Below are 22,105 nucleotides of genomic sequence, written 5' to 3'. Positions count from 1 at the left end.
TCTGAATTCTTTTGCTCATTGTGAAGCTTTCCACTTCAACAACGGACTCAATTCACATTAAACTGAAACTGTTCGTTTAATAACAAACAACTAACCTAGTTTACAGGATCTAAGAAAAATCTATTTCTACTTGGCACTAGATTCTTTCATAAGTTCTATCTATACTGGAATATTGTATGGATTTCAGAAGTTTTACTTTTAAAGGCACATAGTATAATTGTATAAGGGTATTTGGATTTTATTTTTACAGTAAAAAGGACTTAATAAATTCTACACACCATAACATTAACTTTTGGTTAAGGTTGACAACAATATGAACACAATTATTACAGATCTGACAAAAAGGTAATCAAGTAAAAATGATATATAAAACATAAAAGTGCTATAATCTCATTTGCTTATACATTCTTTACCATGAACACAAATCCCATATTAGCCTTTAGCTATGTCATATACTAATGGCTTCACTTAATAATGAGTATATTATTTAATATATCTCAATTAGTTTGCTGAAAACTTGGTCTTCAAAAGGCATATCAGTGCCTGAAAGGGGATAAAAAAGAGCTATAGGTAAATACAGAGAAAGTGACTAAAAAGCAGGTTGTTTATGCTGAACAATGAGATATATAATAAAAGTATATTTAATCATTACCTAATTAAAATAATTATTTACATGGGGCTATGAAGAAAATAAATTACTACACTATTTTGAAGAAACTATTTTCATTCTTAATATCTATTTGTTCACAAATATACCATTATTTGGTCAACTATTCAAAATTAAATATGGATTAAACTTTTTAGACTAAGTAACAATACTATTTGTACAACTGCTATACAACGGTATCTTCCTTTTCTCATAATTACATGTTACTTATTTTCTCCCAGATAATCTATTATGCCTGGGGAGAAACCATAAAAATTGCTAATGTGGATAGGACTCACAACAGAATTTCATAATATCTTTCAGAACATATGTCTTTTAACAATATATTTATTTAGGCTAAAAAAAAAAAAGAGAGAAGGGAAGACACAAATAGATATCATATAATCACCTAACTACACTATTTACTGTGAACTGAAACATAGTTTAAAACATCTAAAATCTGGAGAGGCTGAACTCAAAACTGACTTCATATATGGCTTGCTCATAATGAAAATACATAAAACAGTAATTTTATAATAAAGAATATGGTAATGTTGCAGGGGTATTCACAGTTGTACCACATCTTATTCATTAATGTCACATATATTTATAGTAAATACTTAAAATATATTTAATTATTATTTTGTGCTTCCTGTTTACTCTTCAATGGCATGTATGGCCCACTTCAGATCCTTTCATCCTCTAAAGTTCATCAGAAAATATTCCCAGATCTGTTGATATTAATCTTGTCTAGTTTCATGGATGAAGATTTCATTATTTCTAACAGTTTCTTTTTAAAAAAAAAAAAATTTTTTTTTCTTAATGTTTATTTAATTTTGAAGGAGAAAGACAGAGCATGAGTGAGGGAGGGGCAGAGAGAGAGAGGGGGACAGAACCCAAAGTAGGCTCCAGGCTCTGAGCGGTCAGCACAGAGCCCAGTGCGGGGCTTGCACTCACAAACTGTACAATCATGACCTAAGCTGACGTCCAACACTTAACCGACTTGAGCCACCCAGGTGCCCCTATTTCTAACAGTTTCTTTTCCCAAATAATGGAAGTTCTGAAAAACCGGTTCCACTACTTCTGAGCTACTTAACAGCTGATTATACAGGATCTCTGAATGATACTGCCATTGGATCATCACCTTTTATAATGAAACACCTTAGTACTTGCCCTTTCTCCTGAAATATTTACATTCAAATACACAGGGCTAAATCAGAGCTTAAATAGTTGACTTCATGCAAAAAAAGTCTCACCTAAGGGTCCAATGTCCTCTTGAGCTCCATTTTCCTTAGTAATACAAAGTATAATCCAACATCTAAACAAACAAAAAGCCTCCTTAATCCCTTTTCCCTACCCAGTGCAATCCTGCGTGCTGTTGCACTCCGTGTAGGTTTTTCTGGCTCCAGTACCCAAGTCTTCTCGTCGATTTCATCCGTAACATCCCAGAATGCTTTCAGTGATTCTAAGGCTGCCAAAAACTGACCGTAAATGCTTATTAAAGAGCTCTGTGAAAGACAGATAAAAGCAGAGTAAGTTGCATGACACTCGTATCAACAACAGATAATTTTTCACTTAAAATATCATTCAATTTAGAAATTTTAAGCTCTGTTTCACTTCAGCTAAAACTACCCTAGTAAACAAGAGTCAACTAACTGTCCCTGCTTCATAGCTCTTCACGTCCATTAGCATTAATAGAATTTTTTGCCTGTCATTGGGACTGTGCATCTTACCAGGAATAGTTTATTTTTTTTTTAATTTTTTAATGTTTGTTTATTTTTGAGAGAGATCACAAGCAGGAGAGGGGCAGAGAAAGAGAGAGAGACAGAATCTGAAGGAGGCATCAGGTTCTGAGCTGTCAGCACAGAGCCCAATGTGGGGCTCGAACTCATGAACCATGAGATCATTACCTGAGCCAAAGTCAGATGCTTAACCGACTGAGCCACCCAGGTGCCCCAGGAATTGCTTTTTAAAGATCATATTTATTTTTATTATGATGTATTCTGTACTGTATTTATAGAATAGTAACTACTAATACAAGATGACATGTGTGTACTTTCTTAATGAATATACTATATACATATTGAGCATAGAGTCTATACAATTTTAGTATGAAAGTTGTCAAGTATCTAGTTTGTGCAGTTATCAAGTTAAATGCAGCACCACTTGTAATTTGATTACACATTAACTTTACAGACTTAATTAGGCAAAGAGTATAAAAAGGTTCTACATATATTTTCTCTACAAGGTTTTTATTGATTAAATTCAAATAATAATGGAGTACATTTTTTTTGTAATATAGATCTATTAATGAGAATAATGCATCTTTTGGTAGGAGGGGAATAATGTTTAATTGGGGCTGAAAGTAGTGTTCCCTATTATCATAATCAATTGCAAATGTTTATCTGTTAATGCTTGTAATGAAACTTTACATATGTCATCCCTAGAAATGTCTTTTCTCACACACAGGTACTGTGCGGAGCATCTAAGCACTGCCAAATACTGATATAAATCCAGAAGCACTGGATTTAATAGAGACTATTCATTACTAGGAAGGCATCTGTGAATTCTATGAGGTTCTTTTTTTTTTTTTTTGAGGTAAAAAATCAACGTATATCATATTAGTCTCGGGTGTACAGCATAATTCATTTGTATACACCGTAAAACAATCACAATAAGTCTGTCACACTATAAAGTTTTGAGAATTTTTTTCTTCCCTTGTGATGAGAACTTTTAAGATTTATTATTTCTTTTAAGATTCTATTTTCAAATATGGAATACAATATTATAGACTAGGTTTAAAATTTCTTCTGAGGCTAAACTTTTAGCCAACGTCTGAATTCAGTTATTTCAGACAATATTCTATGGGAATTAACTTAAATACATTTTCACTAATGATAAGAACTAAAGCCATTACTGATTTTAAAACTCAATTTATAATTACTTTCAACTGAAGTAAAGAGTTTCTCATAAAGTAGTATGTTTAAATGATACCAATACTTACTGAATATTTTATATAAAAAGCCATCAAAACTAAAAGTTTAAGAATTAAGGATCTTATTGTTTCAAATAAGCAAAACACATTTTACAAAAATTACTGGAAATTCTACCAACATTATTTATCCAAAAACAGATACAAGACAACAATGCAAGAATACAGTATACCATGAGTGAGATGAAAAGGAAGTACTCACTTCCTTAAAGGTATATTTTGTACTCATATGTACTTAAGGAAAACCCATTTCATCCCATCACTTCAGTCAGGGTTCACACTTAGATGATTTCATGGCTCAGTTTCACAAAGCTAGTTTCAACTCTTCTAACCTTCTATACACAGGGGAAAAAAGTAAGAGTAGTAACGAGAGCTTAATACCTGCAAATAACCTTTTAGGATCCCTTTTAGCACACCTGTTCTCTTCCAATGTGCCATACTTATCTATAAATTTAGATGCCAGAATCCGGAAATCAGAAACCAAACTTCCAAGTTTTGTTTTGACTTTACTATGGGCTGCACTTTATCTCCTCTTTCATTAAATGTGCCACAATTCTTTAGCTATGCAAACAAGAAACCAGCTGGGATCCCTGCAGATTGTTTTTTACACCTGATAAATTCATTAACTAAAGACCTGATTCTATTTTTAGCAAATTTCTTGATAACTCTATTTACCCTAATATTTTTATGTACTATTAGGATAACCCCCTTAAAAAAATAAACAAGTCCTTGCAGAGGACAGTAAAAAGTATATAAAATAACCCCCTTTTTTCTTGTTTCCATATCCAGACATGCCATCACTATCTTCTAATACCCTACTGCGGAGTACCCTATCTAAAATGTAACACTGAACATATCAGTGTGCCTCATAAAACCATTTAAAACAACCTTCTAACTGGTTTTTCCCCTTCTAGTCATATTCCCCTAACTCCCATTATTTATATTGCAATTAAGTTGGTATTTGTATTCTGTACACCTGATACTACCACTTCCTGGTTTATAACAAAACAACTTAAGTGCAGTTCTCAGTGATATTTTTTCTTTGTAATACCACCACTTATGACAGCAACACAAACTCCAAAAGCTATTCAATAAATATTTGTTTAAGTAAATTGAAGTCAACTACTTGATATAAAAATAATCATTTATGACCTTCATCATTCTATTTATTAAGGCTACCGTTATTTACAAGTAGTTTGCAAATTATGTTTTATGTTACTGATTAAAACCACAGTTCTTTATCGTGGCTTTCAATTAACATTGTTTAACATGTATACATAGATATGTTTACACAGAGTAAATTGAAATACTTTCCATGGGTATATTTACTACTCCAAGCTTCAGTAAGCACCCTCTCTATACATGATCATTCCCAAATTTCTTTAGGCCAAACAGACAACTCCAGAACTGCTCAACCATCACTATATAGATAATCTCCACACTGCTAACAGACTTAATGCTCCACCCTGATCTCATGATCTTCCCAGAGAAATCCAACCCTCCTAGGTCCACGCCCCCCACCCCCCAGGTGACAGGGGATACTACCTGCCCTATTGTGCAAACCAGAAATCTAAGCACAGATTACTAGTTAACTAGATCACTAAAACAACCTTGTAACTAAATTTTCTTCCTTTAGTCACAGTCTCCTAAAACTCATTATTTACACTGCAATTATATTGATTTTTGTATTCTGCAGATGTGATACTATAGTTTCTTTGTTTATAATAAGATATTGATCATCAGATACATATACAATAATCCAATTGCTGGACAGTACGTTGATTTTTTAATAGCTTTACTCAGATGTAAGGGATATACAAAGAACTGCACATATTTAATGTGTACAAGTTGATGAATATGAGCATGTGCGATACAACCTGATACCATCATCACAATCAAAGTAATAAACCTACCCAACACTTCCCCAAAGGTTCCTCGTGTCTTTTTCAGGGGGTTTTCAGCGGGGACTTAACATAAGCTCTGTCTACCCTCTCAAGTTTTGAAATGCACAATACTGTATTGTTAAGCATAAGCATTATGTTGTACAGTACATCTCTAGAATTTGTTCATCTACCAGAGCTGAAACTTTACACGCACTGAACAACTCCACCCTTCCTCCACCTTCCAGACCCCTGGCAACCACTACTGTAGTCTCTGTATGTGTGAGTTTGACTAAGTTAGATACTTCATGTTAGAAACATGCAATATTTGTCCTGCTGTGACTGGTTTATTTCAGTTGGCATAATGTCCTCTAGATTCATCTGTATTTTTGCAACTGGCAGGATTTTCTCCTTTCAGGCTGTCTGTATATACTATCTTTTCTTACATATCACATTCATTTGTTGATAGACACTGGGATTTTTTCCTGTCTCTTTGCTATTGTGATAACACTATAATGAACATGGAGGTACAGGTAGCTCTTTGAGATTCTGATTTTAGCCCTTCTGGATATATACTCAGAAGTGGGATTGCTAGGTCATACAGCAGTTATATTACTTACTTTTTGGAGGAACATCCACACTGTTTTCCATTGTTGCCATACCATTTTATACTCCCACCAATAGTGTACATACATGGTTCCAATTTCTCCACATCCTGTAACACTTGGCATTTATTTCACTTTTTTTTTTTTTTTTAATTTTAACATTTGTTTATTTTTGAGGGAGAGAGAGACAGAGACAGAGTGCGAACTGGGGACAGGCAGAGAGAGAGGGAGACACAGAATCTGAAGCAGGCTCCAGACTCAGCTGTCGGTACAGAGCCCGACGTGGGGCCCAAACTCATGAACCGTGAGATCATAACCTGAGCTGAAGTCAGATGCTTAACTGAATGAGGCACTCAGTCACCCCGTTTTTTTGGTTTGTTTTCAATAGCCATCCTAACAGTTGTACGGTGGTATCTCATTTTAGTTTTGATTTGCATTTCCTTGATAATTAATGAAGTTGAACATCTTTTCGTATCTCTGTTGGCGATGTGTAGGTCATCTTTGAAAAAGTATCTGTTCAAGTCCTTTGCCCATTTTCTAACCAGGTTATTTGTTTTTTTGCTGCTGAGAGGTTTCTTATGTATTTTGGATGTTAACCCCTTATCAGATACATTGTTTTCAAGTATTATCGTCAACTCTATAGGATGCCTTTTCATCCTGCCAATTGTTTCCTTTATTGTGCAGGAAGTCCCTTAGTTTGATACAGTCCCACTTGTCTCTTTTTGCTTTGTTGTCATTGCTATTGGTGTCATAATCAACAGATCATTATCAAGACTAATGTCAAGAAGTATTCCCCCTTTGTTTCTACTAGGAGTTTTATACTTTCAGGTCTTATATTTAAGTTTTTATTTTGAGTTAGTTTTTGTGTACAAATGCAAGGTAAGGGTCCAATTTCCCTTTTTCATGTGGATATCCTATTTCTCAATACCATTTGTTCAAAAGACTCTTCTTTTCCAAAGTCAGTACCATAATGTCTCTTTCCTTTCTCTCCATTTGTAACTAGATCTATATTTTTAAAATCTATAATTACCTATTTCACTGTAAACCCAAGAAAAGTTAACCAAAAACCAAAATAGCCACACAGTATTTTCACAGTGACATCCTACATTTGAAAGGAGTAATGTCCACTTCTGGCATGCCTGACTGTAAACGGGGTTCTACTTAACACAGTTCTACTTAAAACTAATTCTGCATTTTGAACAGAAAATGAAAGATCCAGAGAAAATGGCAGTAAGAAAAAATACAACAATAACCCTGAAACTAGAAGTCAGTTGGTAATTACAGAAGTACTAAATTTTAAATCCTAAAAGTCATCATCAGATTTTGCTAGTCACATGAGGTAGATTAAAAAAAGCCAAAAAAGGTGAAAAGTGGGACACAAACATTAATCTTAGAAATTTCAATGAACTTAAGAGGTAGACATTAAAACTATTACATCAGTAAGCTATCTGAAAAACTAACAGATTTTTCTCTAACTGCTTATCATTCACAAACTCTTACTCCAAATTGATTTCCCTACTGAAATTGAAAAAGAAACATTTATAAATCCTATTTCTAACAACGTCATTAAATATTCTATATACATCATAAATGCCAAAAGAGTGCACTATAATATGACCTAAATTAGTAACAAAGTTAAATATTTTGCAAGTTTTCTAAAAAATGTTCAAAAATAAAAATTGCCAAGTTCTTTTTTTATTTTATTTTAGAGCGTGTGAGTGGGGGGAAGGGACAGAGAGAGACAAAGACAGAGAGAATTCCAAGGAGGCTCCAGGCTCAGCACAGAGCCTGAGGTGGCCTCAATCCCATGACCTCAGGGCCAAGACCTGAGCCAAAATCGAGTCACATGCTCAACTGAATGAACTACCAAGGTAGTTTCCCATCTCACCAAAGCTACCATTTTAAGGTTTGGGGGGACTTTTTGAGGTGGGGGGTAGGCAAATTTGCAATGTGCAAAATAAATTTAAAATTGAATCAAAGAAAAACTCAGGAAAAAGTAAGAATACGAATATTAAGAGGTAACATTAAAATAAAATATCAAATGTCAGTGAAGATGTAAACAACCTAAACTCTCATATGCTGCTGAGCATGTAAAATGGCATAACCACTTTTGAAAAGATCAGACACCTTCTGTAAAAACTAAATCTATTCCTATCTTAAGACCTAGCAATTCCACTCCAACAGAAGTGAAAAGATATGCCCATAGTAGGACTTATACAAGAACATTCAGAACAGTTTTATTCAAAGAGCAAAAAATCAGTACAAGTCCAAATGTCCATTAATAAAAGATAGAATAAACTCCAGTATATTCATGTAATGGACTACTACTCGGGAATAAACAAAATAAAAATTGTGACACATGTCACAACATGGATGAATTTCAAAAATATGCCAGGTGAAATGAGGCTATCTACAAAGAGAACACAGTGTCCACTTCTATTTATATTAAATCTGGTACAGACATAAATAAGGCATGGTTCAGAAAAATCAATACAATAGTATTTACTGGGAAGAGATAAAAGAGCCAAGATAATGGTAATGTTCTGCATCTTGAAAATGGACTGCATGAGTATATTCATTCACAGAAACTTATGCTACACTTAGGATTATTCATTTAATTGTTTCCAAATTTTACCAAGACCTAAATTCTAGTTAATGCAGGCATACTGAAGTATTTTGGAGAAAGATCTCAGACACCTGCAAAATATTTTGAAAGGCACCAAAACTCAGATACACTGATGAATGGAGAGATGCACAAATGGAAAGGTAAGTGACGAAGCCAGAATAGTGAATATTAACTGTAGAATCTAAGTGGTGGATATAGGAATATACTCACCATAAACTCTTTCAATGTTTTGTGGGTTTTAAAATTTATAATAAAATAATGGGGGGGTGGGGAGGGATAATTACATAATGTGTAAATTATTCATTGTAACTGAGAAAGTTAAGTTTGTTGAATTAGGTTAGACTAAATTTTCATTTTTTTCAAATATTCAATAACATTTAATTCTTTACAGCTACATATTTAGATAACATATTTAGACCCTCTCCAAAACAAAATAAGAATAGGTCTTCCTAGACAAGAAGCTCACTGTATAAGGCAAGTTATAATCTTTGAAAAGTCTGTAACAGATATTCTTAACCAGAGAATCAGAAGTTTGGGTTAAAAAAAATACATCTTTATTTTCTTTAAGTAAAATTTAGCACTTATTTCAACTACAGATACAAAAAACAAAGAATAGAAATAGTATCAATACCTGTAACTTTCTATACAACTAACATTATATTGTAATCACCTAGGGAAATTGAACACTAATATCTACAGTCCATTGTCAGTCATTACTTTTTAATTAATCTTGGTTCAATGCAGCCTTGGCATTTGGACTTCTAAAAGATCCCCAAATGATTCTAATGTACAAAGTTAAGAAACAACGATAGAACAATGAAGAATAGCCATCCTTGTCATAGTCCGACACTTACAGAATCATATTTCTAAAAGATTTAAACAATTCTTGTAGCAAGAGACAAAGAAGGGCATAATGACAAAAGGAACAGTCCAACTGGAAGTGTCTATGCACCCAACATTGGAACACTTAAAAATATAAAGCAAATATTAACATACAAGAAAGGAGAAACTGATGGTAATACAAGTAGAGGACTTGAACACCTCACTAGCATCAAAGGATAGGTCATCAAGAGAAAAAAAATTCAACAAGGAAACAGTGACTTTAAATGACACATTCAACCAGATGGACCTCACATTTATATACAAAACACTCCATTCAGAAACAGCAAAGTACACATTCTTTTTCAAGTGCATATAGAAATTCCTAAAGAACAGATCACATGTTAGGCCACAACACAAGTTTCAATAAATTTAAGAAAACTGAAACCATATCAAGCATCTTTTCCAACCACTATAGTGTGAAACTAGAAATCAATTACAAGAAAAAGTCCGAAATGAACGTAATATGCATCAAGGCTAAAAAACATGCCACTAAACAATAAATGAGTCAACCAAAAATCAAAGAGGAAATTAAAAAAACATATGGAGAAAAATGAAAACACAATGGTTCAAAATCTTTGGGATGCAGCAAAAGCTGTTCTAAGAGGGAAATTTATAGCAATACGGGTCTACCTCAAGAAATCAAGAAAAATCTCAAACAACTTTACACTTAAAATAGCTAGACACAGAAAAATAATGCCCAAAGCTAGAAAAAAGAAAAGGATAAAGGTTGGAGCAGAAATAAATGAAATCGAGATTAAAAAAATAGAAAAGAGCAATAGGACCAGGAACTTATTCTTTGAAAATATAAACGAAATTGATAAACCTTTAGCCAGACTAATCAAGAAAAAGAGAGGACTCATACAATTAAAATGAGAAATGAAGGAGAAGAAATAATAACTGACACTACAAAAATACAAAGGATTAAAAGAATATTATGTAAAACTAAATGCCAACAAATGGGATAACCTGGAAGAAATGAATAAATTCCAGGGCACCTGAGTGGCTCAGTAGGTTAAGCGTCAGACTTCAGCTCAGGTCATGATCTCATGGTTGTTGAGTCTGACCCCACATCAGGCTCCCTGCTGCCAGACTGTCAGCACAGAGCTGTCAAGCTGTCTTTCTGCCCCTCCCCCACTTGCACTCTCCCCCAAATAAATTTTTAAAAAAGAAATGGATAAATTCCTAGAAACACATAATCTTCCAAGACTGAGTCATAAAGAAATACAAAATTTGAACATACCAGTTATTACTAATAAAATTGAATTGACATTCACAAAACTCCTAACAAACAAAGGTTCAGGACAAGACAGATTCACTGTTAAACACTACCAAACATTTAAAGAAGAGTTAATATCCTAATCGTCTCAAACTATCTCAAAAAACAGAAGAGAAAGAGAAGCTTCCAAATTCATTCTATAAGGCCAGCATTACCCTGATACCAACACCAGACAAAAACACTACAAAAAGAGGAAATTGCAGGCCAATATCTCAGATGAACACAGACTAAAAGTCCTCAAAAAATATTAAACCAAATTCAACAAAACATTAAAAAAAATCATTCACCGTGATTAAGTAGGAATTACTTTAGGATGCAAGGTAGTTCAAAACTCAAAAATCAATGTGATACATCACATTAATAAGAGAAAGGGTAAAAATCATATGATCATCTCAATAAGATGCAGAAAAGCATGTGACAAAGGCTTCTGACATCCATTTATGATAAAAATTCTCAACAAAGTGAATTTAAAGGAAACATATCTCAACATAATAATGGCCATATGTCACAAACTCACAGACAGCATCATACTCAATGGTGAAAAAGAGAGCTTTTCTCCTAAGATCAGAAACACGACAAGTGTCCACTCTTACCACTTTTAGTTAATATAGTACTGGAAGTCCTAGCTGCAGCAATCAGAAAAGGAAAAGAATTAAAAGCCATATAAAATTGGTAAGGATGAAGTAAAACTGTCACTCCTTGCAGATGACATGATCCTACACATAGAAAACCCTAAAGACTCCACCAAAAAACTATTAGAACTGATAAATTACAGGATACAAAATCAATATACAGAAACTAAGAAAACAATATCATTTACAATTACACCAAAAAAATTAAAAACCCAGGGATAAACTTAATCGAGAAGGTGAAAGACCTGCTGCTGTACCCTGAAAACTATAAAACACTAATGAAAGAAACTGAAGATGACAAAAACAAATAGATGTTCCATGCTCATGGATTAGAATTAATACTGTTGAAATGTCCATACTACCCAAAGCAATCTATAGATTCAATACAATCCCATCAAAATACCAACAGCATTTTTCACAGAACTAGAACAAATACTAAAATTTGTGTGGAAGGACAGAGGACCTGTAATAGCCAAAGAAATTTTGAGAAAAATGAACAAAACTGAAGGTGTCATAATCCCAAGATACGCTACAATCATATGTGGTAATTAAAACAGTATGGTACTGGCACAAAAATAGACACACAGATCAACGGAACAGAATAAAGAGCCCAAATTAAGCCCATGCCTATGTGGTCAACCTATGGCAAAGGAGGCAAGAATATACAATGGAAAGAAGACTGTATCTTCAATCAATGGTGCTGGGAAAACTGGACAGCTACATGCAAAAAAATGAAACTGAACCACTTTCTTATACCACACACAAAAGAAAACTCAAAATGGATTAAAGACCTGGGACGCCTGGATGGCTCAGTCAGTGAAGCCTCAAACTTCAGCTCAGGTCATGATCCTGCAGTTCGTGAGTTAGTCCCATGTCAGCATAGAGTGCTGACAGCTTGGAGCCTGCTTTAGATTCTCTGTCTCCCTCTCTCTCTGCCCCTTCCCCACTAGCACTCTGTCTCTCTCTCTCTCAAAAATAAAATTAAAAAAAATTGATTAAAGACCTAAATGTGAAACCTGAAACCACAAAAATCCTGGAAGAAACAATAGGAAGAAATCTCTAATATCAGCCTTAGCAGCATTTTTCTAAATGTGACTCCCTAGGCAAGAAAAATGAAAGCAAAAAAAATTTCTAGGACTATACCAAAAGGAAAAGGTTTTGCACAGTGAAGGAAACTATCAACAAAACAAAAAGGAAACCTGATGAATGGGAAAATATACTGGCAATAATACATCCAATAAGAGGTTAATATCCAAAATATATAAAGAACTTACACTCCTAAACACCAAAACACAAACAAAAAAACAATCAGAAAATGGGCAGAGGACCTGAATAGACATGTTTCCAAAGAAGACCTACAGATGGCCACCAAACACATGAAAAGATATTTGACATCGTTAGTCATATCAGTGAAATGCAAATCAAAACCACAGTGATTAATCAGCCTACATCTATCAGAATGACTAGAATCAAAAAAAGAAATCACAATGTTGGTGAGGATATGGAAAAAATGAATCCCTGTATACTGTTGGTGAGAATGTAAACTGGTGCAGCCCCTGTGGAAATCAGTGTATCAGCTCCTCAAAAAAATTAAAAATAAAAACATATGATTCAGTAATTCCACTACTGAATTCCACTGAATTCCACTACCCAAAGAATAGAAAAAAATTAATTCAAAAAGATATATGCACCCCCCTGTTGGTTGCAGCATTACTTATGGCAGGCAAAATATGAAAGCAACCCAAGTGTCCACTGATAAATGAATGGATACAGGAGATGTGGGGTTTCTATGTGCATACATAACACACAATGGAATATTATGCAGCCATAAAAAGGGTAAGATCTTGACCTTTGTAACAATATGGATGAACCTAGAGGGTATTAAGCTAAGTGAAATGAATCCAAAACAAATACCTTATGATCTCATTTTATGTAGAATCTAAAAAACAAACAAAAAACTCAAATATAGAGAATAAACTGGTGTGGGGGGGTGGTGAGAGGTGAAACAGATAAAGGGGATTAAGAAGCCCAAACTTCCTGTTAAAAAATAGGTCACGAAGATGAAAAGTACAGCATAGGGAATGCAGTCAATAATACCGTAATAACATTGTATGAAGACAGACGGACCACATTTATCATGGTAAACATTGAGTAATATATAGAATTGTCAAATCAGTATGTTCTACACCTGAAACTAATATAACACTGTATGGTACAGTTCAATTAACAAAAGATTTGGGGCACCTGGTTAAGCACGTGACTCTTGATTTCAGCTCAGGTCATGATCTCACGGTTTATGAGATCAAACCCACCTCGGGCTCTGGGCTAAAAGCACGGAGTCTGCTTGAGATTCTATCTCCTCTCTGTCTGCCCCTTCCATGCTCATGCTGTCTCTCTCCCAAAATAAATAAAACTTAAAAAAAAATTCAAGTGGCCCAGTTTATGAGGAAAATAGCATCCTTAAGAACATTTACATCATAATTTTAATTTGCTGTTTTTAAATAACATTTTAATCATAATTTTGGGATTTAGGAAGGTATACAATAAATTTGTAAAAATGAACACATTTTATAAAATTAGAACTATGGAAAAAGTTTTAACTTCAACTTAGAACAATCAATTTGTAACCATATTTCATAAGGTATCTGGGTTAAGAACTGAATGCAGAGAGAGACAAATATTATATGATTTCACTTAAATGTGGAATCTAAAAAGCAAAACAAACACATAAACAAAAAGCAGACACAGATCCATAAATACAGAGAACTGGTGGTTGCCAGAGGGAAGGGAAGTTTGCGGGAAGGGCAAACAGGGAAGAAGAGTAGGAGACACAGGCTTCCAGTTATGGAATGAATAAGTCATGGTGATCAAGGTACAGCACAGGAAGTACAGTCAACGGTACCGTAATGACACTTTATGGTGACAGCTGGTGCTACACCCGTGGTGAGCACAGCACCAAGTATAGCCTTTTGAAGCACCATGTTGTACAGGTGAAACTAATGTGTGTGTCAACTACACTTCAGTAAATAAAAGAAGCAAAAGAATGTATGTTCTCATTTACAGCACACCGAATTATACAAAATTAAATAAGCAAATAATATACAAAATGAGTTATGTGTTAATAATTCAATCCAGCCAATGTACAAAACATGTCTACTAAGAGTTATGGTCTATCGTAGACATGGGTTGATCTAAAGAAATATGAGATACAACACAACATGTTAAGATGACGGACTTGGTAGTCAAATCTTGAGTCTCATTCCTAGCTCCGTCCTCTTAATGCTAGCTGCATCTTTCTCAGCAAATTAATCTCACTTAGCTTCTACAACATGGAAATAGTGTTAATCCTTACAAAACTTGAGTGAGATAATGTGTGTAAAATGCTTGACTGATTAGCATATATGTTTAAAAATTGATAGACATTATTACAGTCATATAGTCCTTGATCTGGAGAAGTTCACAGCTCATGAACAAAAACAGTAAACTGAAAAATACCTATTGTATTAAAGTATCAATACTCTTGATATAAAAAGGTTATGGAAAAATCAGTAAAAAAAAAAAAAAAAAGTATATAGGAATTTTTAAAAAAGGGGGGATGAAGAGATAATTCCCCAAAGAAAAGAATACACATGATCAAATAAAAAATACTCAACCTCGTAAGTTTACACATAACTTCTCTAAGTGCAACACTTCAGGTAAGAGAAAGAGAAGAGATGAATTAGAAGACGATGAGAAAAATGAGGTGTACTAGACGGGGGTCTGCTTTTACCAGAGCAATTCTTCCTTCAAAGCTGAGATAGCTCAGTCCACAGGTTAGCTTCTCTCTTACAACACTCCTGTTATTAGTTACTGTTTTATTTTAAAACCTCACTGAAGAGGTGAGCATCTTGTAGATCATACAAGACCATCATGCATGCCTTTAATCTATTCCAGAATTATCCACAGTGGTTTTATTCTGATTTGGCTCCAACGACTTTGTTCCCATGTTTCAACAGTCTCTAATGTAGTTTTAATCCTTTTTACGACAATTTTTATTTTCTTCTTGTACTTCTCCATATTACCTATAATATGTATTACTTTTACAATCATAAAAAAGCGTATGTAAAAATAAAAATAAACGGTCTGTTAGCCATCCTTTCATTTCATGATGTGCACAGTATAGTGAAAAGATACATAACCCTTAATTTAATGAAACTTATATTTCAACTATGTGTCAGATCTATGTTGGGATCTCTGATACAAAGATAAGAGCATCCAGTACACAATGAGGTCTCAGCTATCATCTTGATGGTAACAAAGTATTTGATCAAGACATACTCAGCAACTTAAAGCCTTAACACTGCATCTATAAATATGGGTGTGCAGTAGATAACTTCTAAGGTGACTTCCAGCTCTAGTAGCCAAGAACTCAATAACTATTTGAAAATCCATAGGTAATTCTGTCCACTTAAAAGTACCTATCTTTCCTGGGGCTCCTGGGTGGCTCAGTCAGTTAAGTGTCTGACTTCGGCTCAGGTCATGATCTGACAGCTAGTGAGTTCGAGCTCCACGTTGGGCTCTGTGCTGACAGTTAAGAGCCTGGAGCCTGCCTCAGATTCTGTGTCCTTCTCTGACTCTGCCCCTTCCTCACTCATGCTCTCTCTAAGAATAAACATTAAATTAAAAAAAAAATTAAAAAGTACCTATCTTTCAAGATGCCAATTACTACAACATACACCCATTATTTCCAACTCGTGTTTACAAACAGATTTTCTCACTCAAATTATATAGAAATATAACCATTAAATATGAACAACTTATATGCCTGAACATAATCATTTCCTTTTTAATCAAAAGAACTTTCATACCAGAATCAAACTATTTGGACTACAGTATATCTTTTATTCCCATGTATTCAAGAAGAGAAGTCCATGATGCATTACATAACACTATTATTTTCTAATATAAAAGAAAAAAATCAGTCTTCCAAAAACTCAAAGGTTTTGGAATAGGCTAAGAACCACAAATTTCTAGCAGGAATAGAAAAGCAATTACATAACTATAACATGGCAAAGATCCGAAAATTATACCCAGAATACCGCAAGGGATTAATTTACTAATCAAAGGAAAATGCCTTTTTTTTTTTTTTGAACACATATATAATACCATGATTAAAAGGAAATGAAATAGAGGAACAAAGACATAAGATGGGAAAAAACTAGGGAAGAAAGACAACAGAAATAAGCAGCAAAAAACAAAAGCAAAAGCACAAACAACAAAAATCCCATAAACACACACACGCAAGAGCCTTAAGTTCCCAGTAACAAAAATAATGATGCAGAAACCCAACGCTTTAACCTTGCTGTGGTAGGAGAAAGGAGAAGACAGGATGCTAAACAACCCCTTGTCCTTAAAACGTTAAAAAGAAAAAAAGAAAAAAAAAAAAGAAATCCTGAGAAAGCTAGAAAATATAAAACAAGGTGGGAAGAGTACATTCTATACTCTACTTGCTCCAAAGATTGGCAGCAAGGGCCCATGTTGAGGCATACCAACCACACTATCTTGCAGTCTGTTTATTTTCATGTGGGGTAAAACTTTAACAGAAAAAAAGGCACATACCCAACACTGGAAATTGGAAAACTACATTTATAACATTACATGCACAGGGAACACAAGAGCTAAGTTAACAGGGGAGATATTCTCTGGTATGGAGTCCAATCTTCCTGTGTGAAAACCAAAGGTCAGAAAATAACAAGAATGTATTAATCTCAAGAAAAAAGTAGGAAAAAATAGGCATCTCGACAAAATTTGAAAAGAGCAGGCATAAAGATAATAAGAGATCAATCTAATATTAAGTTCACCTCAGTCACTTAATGAAATTTTCTGCACTGAAATCAGAATACCTAGACTGTTCTGTGTGTGGACTTCTCAGTGGGAAGATCTATATGTGGGATCCCTGCACTGCACTAAGCAAGCAGTCTGTTCAGTGTGATAGATTTGGTATTTAAACCTTGAGCTCATGAACCAATAGAAAGTTTGTCTGGTCAAAGGTCTACAGATGCCTTACAAAAAAACTAAAAGATGGGGCACATGGGTAGTTCAGTCAGTTGAGCGTCCGACTTTGGCTCAGGTCATAATCTCATGGTTCGTGGGTTCGAGCCCGGTGTCAGGCTCTGTGCTGACAGCAGAGCCTGGAGCCTGCTTCAGATTCTGTGGCTCTCTTTCTGCTCCTCCCCCAGTCATGCTCTGTTTCTCTCTCTCTCTCTCTCTCAAAAATAAACATTAAAATAATTAGAAAAACAAAACACAACAAAAACCTAAAAGGCTTATTCTATTTCCTGACTAGTTTTACGCTAAAACACAGTTAGCAATGCTTGCCCACTTTTATTGCTAGAGGATGTGCATGAATCAAGTGCCTTGATATTTATTTGAGCACAGAAAGGTCAACTTGGTTATTATATATAGTTCATGTTTAATAAATAAAATAAACCATCAGAAGACTAGATTATATCATTCTAAAAACCTTAAATGGTCCCATATTTTCTTATGAAGCATAGCCAATGAACAGGGAGGTAGATAAAAATGTTCTAATTAGCTCTAGGACTAGACAATGTACTTTTAGAGAAAGAAATCAATGATCTGTTTTCCACAGTGTTATTGTCCACTCATGAATTGTCTGTATGCTTAAGTCTAAACCCTTTTCAAGGCATGCTAGTACCTATTACTTATATACTGAGGATTTTTTTTTTTTTTTTTACATTCTACGAAATTAAGTACAAGTACAAGCTAAGAAGTTAGTGCCTATGGCCCACTGCTATACACAAGTCACATAAAAATTTCCAAGTGGTGGTGACAAGTCAAGGAAGCTGATAGCAACTGGGATTGCTCCTAGAAATTTTGTAGGAGCAAGGACATCACCTGAAAACAAACTAGTGTAGTCTTTGATTTATAAATTGATTTTAAAGAAGGCCTGTCAAGTTATATTGCTTAGAAGGTCATACATAGTTGCATAGGTTTTGTTCAATCTTTGAAAAAAAGAAAAATCAAATAAGCTAAAAGCAATGATTTTTAAGAAGGTAAATTCCTGGGCCATAAGGATGATTGGTACATTTGGACCCTTATTCTACATCATCTTTATCTGTAGCTGTAACAGTAAGTGATATATGCAAGGATAATTTGAGCTTGGGGTCTCCCCAGAAAAGCAAACTCTGAGACAAGAGCTTATGTGTACATAGGCTATTGGCAATAATCTTAGGGACTGAGAGGGAGGGGGTGCTGGGAAAAGTGAAATAGGACAGAAAGCCAAAATCAGGGTGTACTGTCAAGCTGGTCACTGTGGTCAACGGTTGGCCCTGTGAGTTGTAGAGAAAGCTCAGAATCAGTGCCCCAAAATGGGAGCTCAAAACATTTATTCACTGGCCTCTGTTCTCGAATGGTCAAGTTGCCCTAAAAGGGATAATTCTCACACTTCCAGATTTGCATGTATACATGGATGCTCCTCTAGGCACCCTTGGTCCTGGCATTAGAAAAGCCCTGGGACAAAGAACAAAGCAGTGGTAGAGTTGAGGTGAGGGGTTTTGTCTGCAGCTGACTGAAGGGATATGGCCAAGTAAAAAGTGAATGCAATGGAAGTGAAAGAGGGAGCAAGAATCACCGGATTCCTAGCCATTTGCCAACAAAGGAAGGGACACATGGGCAATTCCCTAAAAGGTAAATAAATATATTTTTAAAAAAATTTCCTCACAAAATCAATTTATATAAAATTTTAATGATAACAAAAGGGAGATCTCTGAAGTATCCAAAATACATGTCTATAAAAAAAGTCAGCTCATTTTGGGTTGTTGTCTTATTATTGAGCTTTGAAAACTCATTACATATTCTAAATAGAAGTCCATTATCAGATAAGTAATTCGCAAATATTCTGTCTTAGTCTGTGGCCTGTCTTTTCAGTCTTTTAACAGTATTTTTCAAGAAAAGAAAATTTTAACTTTGATTAAATCCAATTTATCAATTTGTTCTTATATGGATCTCACTTTGGGTGTTATATTAAGAAATCCCAGGGGTGCCTGGGTGGCTTAGTTCGTTAAGTGTCTGACTTCGGCTCAGGTCACGATCTCGCAGTTCGTGAGTTCGAGCCCCTCATTGGGTTCTGTGCTGACAGCTCAGAGCCTGGAACCTGCCTCAGATTCTATGTCTCCATCCATCTGCCCCTCTCCCATTTGTGCTCTGTCTCTCTCAAAAATAAACAGACATTAAAAAAATTAAGAAATCCGGAAGTTCCAAAGCTGTTCTTTGTGGTTCCAGAAGTTTCACTGCCTTAGGTTTTACATTAAGTTCATAATCCACTTGGAGTTAATTTTTGTATACAGATTGAAGTTCATCTTTTGCATATAGCAAATTGTTTCAGCCCCATTTATTGAAAAGACAGGCTTTCCTCCACACTGAATTATCTTTCCACCTTTACTAACAATAGTTCTTTGTATACACAAACAGTTGTATAGGTATACACGCAGTCCCCAACTTCAATGGTCTAACATGGGATATTCCAACTTTACAACAGTATGAAAACTGGTATGCATTCAGTAGAATGTGTACTTCAAATGTTGAATCCTGATCTTTCCAGGCTAATAATATGCAGTAGGATATTCTTGTGATGCCGGGCAGTGGCAGCAAGCCACAGCTCCCAGTGAGCCATGCAATCACGAAGGTAAACAACCATGCTGCACCCATACAACCATTCTGCTTTTCACTTTCAGTACAGGATTCAATAAATTATATGAGATTTTCAACCCATTATTATAAAATAGCCTTGGTTAGATGATCTTGCCCAACTCTGGGCTAACGTAAGTGTTCTGAGCATGTTTAAGGCAGGCTGGGCTAAGCTATGATGTTTGGTAAGTTACGTGTGTTATTAATTGCATTTTCAACTTACATTATTTTTAACTTACAATGTGTTTATCAGGACATAACCCCATCTCCAGTCAAGGAGTATTTCTACAATAATGCCACATTATCTTGATAAATGTAATTTGTGTCCTGAAATCAGGTCACATTAGTTCTTTAACTTTGTCTTTTTCAGTTTCTGTATTTTAGATCCTTTGCATTTTCCTTATGTAGTTTGGAATTATATTGTCAATTTCTAAACTAAATCTGTTGGAATTCTGACTGGGATTATATTGAATCTATAGATCAATTTGAAGAGAAATGACATCTTAACAATACTGAGTAGTCTAATGCATTAATGTAGACTATCTCTCCATCTAATTAGGTCGTTTGGGCAAAAAATTTGCAGATACTTCACCAGAAGAGATATATAGGTGACAAACACATAAAAAATATGTTCAACATTATTGGTCATTAAAGGAATGCAATTAAAATCACAATGACTTTTCACTACACACTATTAGGATGGCTAAAATGAGAAAGACTGGCCAAACCAAATGTGAACAAAATTGTAGAGAAAGAGAACAAGCAGGGGAGAGGGTAAGAGACAGATTATATATATATGTGTATATATGTGTGTATATATATGTATATACATATACATGTATATATATACACACATATATACGTACATGTGTACACCTATATGTATATATGTGTATATATATGTATATACGCATATATACGTATATATGTGTATATATGTGTGTGTGTATGTATATGTGTATATATATATATATATGTATATATGAGAAAAATGAATGAATGAATGAATGAATATATCTTAAGCAGGCTCCATGCTCAGCTCAGAGCTCAATGTGGGGCTCAATGTCACAACTGTGATATCCTGACCTGAGCCAAAATCGAGAGTTGGGTGCTTAACTGACTGAGCCACCCAGGTGCCCCAACAACCACTTTCTTAAGCAACTGGTTTTGAAATAGTTTAAAGTTTTAAAATAGCTTCTACAGTTTTTTTTTTCAATTAAATTAGTTAAAAAAAAATTTAGATGTTAGCAGTTTCTTAAATTAAACATACACCTTTTATATGATCCACCATTCATTCCACCCCTAGGTGTTTGCTATAGGGAAATGAAAGCATATGTTCATATAATGACATCGCATAATATTAACAGCAGCTCTATCTATAATAGCCAAATCTTAAAATCTATTCCTATGTCCATCAACAAGTAAATGGACAATATATAGCAAATCCACATAATGGAGTACTACTTGGCCTAAAAAGAATGAACTGTTATTATATGCCACATATGGAAGAATCTGTATGCTGAGGAAAGAAATCTGACAGAAAAGAACACACAGAATTATACAAAATTCTAGAAAGCATATCAGTAGTTGCCTGGGCACCAGCGGGAGGAACAAGAAGGACAGAGAGATTACAAAGGGGAGTGGGGAGCTACCATGTTCACCTGACAAAGGGAAGTGGGGAAACTTGGACATAATGGAAATGTTTATTATCTTGATTGCGGGGTTGATTTCACAGGTGTAAACATTTGTCAAAACTCAAATTGTACACTTTATATTCAGTTTATTGTACATCAATTATACCTTAATAAAGCTGTTAAAAAAAACCACTTGTTATGACTTCTGGGTAGTAATGCATCTACAAAGCAGGATTATTTTTGC

General features: G+C 34.6%; 1 protein-coding gene across 5 annotated transcripts in view; it reads right to left on the bottom strand.

The window, feature by feature from the left end:
* Window positions 1-22,105, bottom strand: part of FANCL (FA complementation group L) — an 84,960-nt gene that overhangs the window by 6,394 nt on the left and 56,461 nt on the right. For all 5 annotated transcript variants that reach the window (XM_086701057.1, XM_086701058.1, XM_086701059.1 and 2 more), the window contains one exon: window positions 2,004-2,154. In XM_086701057.1, coding sequence (XP_086557183.1) covers window positions 2,004-2,154 — 151 coding nt within the window. The remainder of the gene's footprint in view (window positions 1-2,003; window positions 2,155-22,105) is intronic.

The sequence above is a fragment of the Puma concolor genome, chromosome A3 (genome assembly GCF_028749965.1).
Source record: "Puma concolor isolate L17-30 chromosome A3, mPumCon1.1.hap2, whole genome shotgun sequence".
NCBI classification, from domain to species: domain Eukaryota; kingdom Metazoa; phylum Chordata; class Mammalia; order Carnivora; family Felidae; genus Puma; species Puma concolor.
Note: the sequence above shows the minus strand (reverse complement) of the source record. Positions and strands in the feature narration are given on the sequence as shown.